The sequence below is a fragment of the Gavialis gangeticus genome, unplaced genomic scaffold, assembly GCF_001723915.1.
Source record: "Gavialis gangeticus isolate Ggan-Ray unplaced genomic scaffold, GavGan_comp1, whole genome shotgun sequence".
NCBI lineage: Eukaryota > Metazoa > Chordata > Crocodylia > Gavialidae > Gavialis > Gavialis gangeticus.
The window spans coordinates 110883686-110886497 of NW_017729022.1; the positions used below are offsets into that span (position 1 = coordinate 110883686).

At 39.7% G+C, this 2812-nt stretch overlaps 1 protein-coding gene across 1 annotated transcript in view; it reads right to left on the reverse strand.

Moving 5' to 3' along the window:
- Positions 1-185: 185 nt before the first annotated feature.
- LOC109296441 (potassium voltage-gated channel subfamily KQT member 1-like) overlaps positions 186-2812 on the reverse strand; it is a 186046-nt gene continuing 183419 nt past the window's right edge. The window contains exon 11 of the mRNA XM_019515851.1: positions 186-310. Within this exon, the coding sequence (XP_019371396.1) occupies positions 265-310 (46 nt within the window). The 3' untranslated portion in view covers positions 186-264. The remainder of the gene's footprint in view (positions 311-2812) is intronic.

Consider the following 2812-nt stretch of genomic DNA (forward strand, 5'->3'; position numbering starts at 1 on the left):
TTTTTTTTTTTTTTTTTTTGGGGGGGGGGGGGGGGGTCCTTTACCTCTTTGTGCAGACTTTTATCCCACAAATTGAATTATCTTATAAATTTATCATCTGTAATGTTATAACCCTTCTAATTACTATAGGAAGTGAAAAGCCACCAAAATAAACACATTCAATCTGCTAATTTTACTTGCATTTTCTGAGTGACATAATGCAGTTTCTTTCTAAAGCTTTCTTGAAAACACAGCAACTTCCTGTGTTTATTTTGTCTTCTCTTCTTATTTCAGAAAAGCTTTTCTGATTTGTGGCGGCAGATGTGATCTTCTGCAAGACAGAAAGATTTTTTTTTTTTTTTTTTTTTTTACCAACAAAGGGAGATTTTAGTTGGTCTATTGCTCATCACAATAAAGTCTTTTGAATACTACTCCCCAATGTGCATTTTCAAACACTTATGACCACACTTGCCACTAAGAAAACTGGCTTTTCAGAAACTCATGTATTTGTTTGATATCAATTCCTAAGTCCTAATGCTATATAATATTTCTAATGTTAGAGAATCACTTGCGATTTAGTCAGTTTCATACAGAAAGGACAGTTGGATCCATTTTGTTCACTGAGCAGGATGGAAGCTCATATGGTATTTGTTACCATACAAAAACTGTGACTTGTAATTTTAAAAAAAATGTTTTTAAATTCCAATAGGCATGGAGACTAGGACTGTATGTGCTCATGTTACTGGAAAGGGATTTCATAACCAGCCTGGGAGCCAAGCTGAATAAATTGTAAAACAACTTCCAACATGGAAGGAAGCTTAAGCCATCAAGGATGTTCACCAAGGAAAAAACTTGCAGGACAAAATTAGGAAAACAAAGGTGAAAAATGAGATACCAGTTGGTAAGGGATGCTAAAGACAACATAGAGCTCCATGAATAAGTTTGAAAGAAATGACAGAATAAGGAAACTATTGGTCCACTGCCCAATAACTTGAGTCAATGGTATACCTAGAGTGGGGAGAATGGGAGAACTGCTCAAGGCACTCATTTGGGAGCAGGAAGAGGGCTTGAGGGGTGGAGGGGAGAAAAATGTGACAATGGGAAGTTACAGCTTCCCCCATGCCACAGGAACCTGGCCATGTCCCTGTACTACTACCACGTTGAGTAAGTTCCCTGGAGCATAAAAAAGGTAGAGCTAGATGGTGAATAGTATTCCTTCTTCACAAAAAAAATTTGCAACTAAGTAGCTAGCAAATTTAATATAGACAAAAGAGAAAGGCTGAGAATTGTGATCAGTAAAGTGCATAGAGAAAGTCTCATAAAATTTTAATGAGTCATCAGGGTCTTACAGAATTAATGTTGCTAAAGGAACTAGCTGAAGAAATATCAAAGCCATTAGCATTAATGTTGGAAAAATCATGGAAGATGGGAAAGTCTGGAGATGAGCTAACATATCATACACATCTGTAGAATGGGGAAAAGGAAGAACTGGAGAATTATAGATCAGTCAGCATGACACCAATCATGACACCAACGTGATATCTGGCAAGTTACTTGAGAAAACTATAGAAGAATCCATTTTAAAACATTTGGAGGAGCAAGGAGTGATCAATAGCAGTCAATATGGATTTGCAAAGAACAAATCATGACCAACTCACTATCCTTCTTTGATAGAGTAACTGGATTGGTGGATGAAGGAAATGTGGTGGACACAAAATACTTGAACTTTAATAAACCTTTTGACACAGTTCAACAAAATATTATCTTTAGCAAGCTAGAAATAGGTTGGTTGATAAAATTATTGTTACAGAGATACTTAATTGGCTGATATAACTTCAAGTAGAAAGTAGCTATAAAATGGATGAATTATAGAATAGCAGGAGGTTCCAAGTGGTGTGCCACAGGGTTCTACTCTAGGTTTGCTGCTAACATTTGTATTAGTTACCTGGAGGCAGGAATAAAGAACTTGTTGATCAAGTCTGCAGATCAGTGGCTATGCATAGTGGGTGCATGGGGGTCCCTGAGAGTGCTGGTGCACCTCCTGACCAGCTGCACTCACTGATGGGGGTGGGGGGATGCAGGAGTGCCAGTGTCCCCCCTGCAAGCATCAGCCAGGGGCAGAGCGCCGTGGCACTCCCAGAAGTGGCCACAGCAATTGTCTGCCTCACAATTGGCCACTGGGGGACCCCTCCCACCCTGGTTGGTGGGACTGGCTGAGAAGGGACACCTGCCTCCAGTCGCTGGGAGGGCATGTGCTCCCCTAACTAAGGCGGCACCAGTCACCCATGCTGCAGATGATTCAAAACTAGCAAAGCTCAAAATTGCTTTGCAGGATAGAAATAGAACTCAAATGGATATTCATAAATGGAAGCAAAAATTAAATTCAAAGATAAATATGAAGCAGTAACCCAAGTCAGAAAAAAAAATTAATTGCACAAGACGAAAATGGCAGATAATACGTTAGGCATTAGCACTTCTGACAAAGATCTGGAGGTTTTGGTGGATCACAGACAACCCAAGTCAGCAATATGAAACAGGCAGCAAAGATAGCAAATGCAGTTTGGGGCTATATTAACAGGAGTATTGCATAGGGACACTGAGGGTGATAGTACCACTCTACTCAGCACTGGTTAGGCCTCAGCTGAAGTAATATGTGCATCCCTGGCTCTGCATTTTAGGAAGGATGTGAAGAGGATGAGAAAAGTGATAAAGATGATAAAGGGGTTGGAATAAAGACAGGTTGAGAGAATTATGTTTAGTTTAAAAGAAAGGAGATTAAGGTTGGAGCAGGGGGGAGCATTTTTAAATGTTTGAAAGACTGCCATAAAGAAGC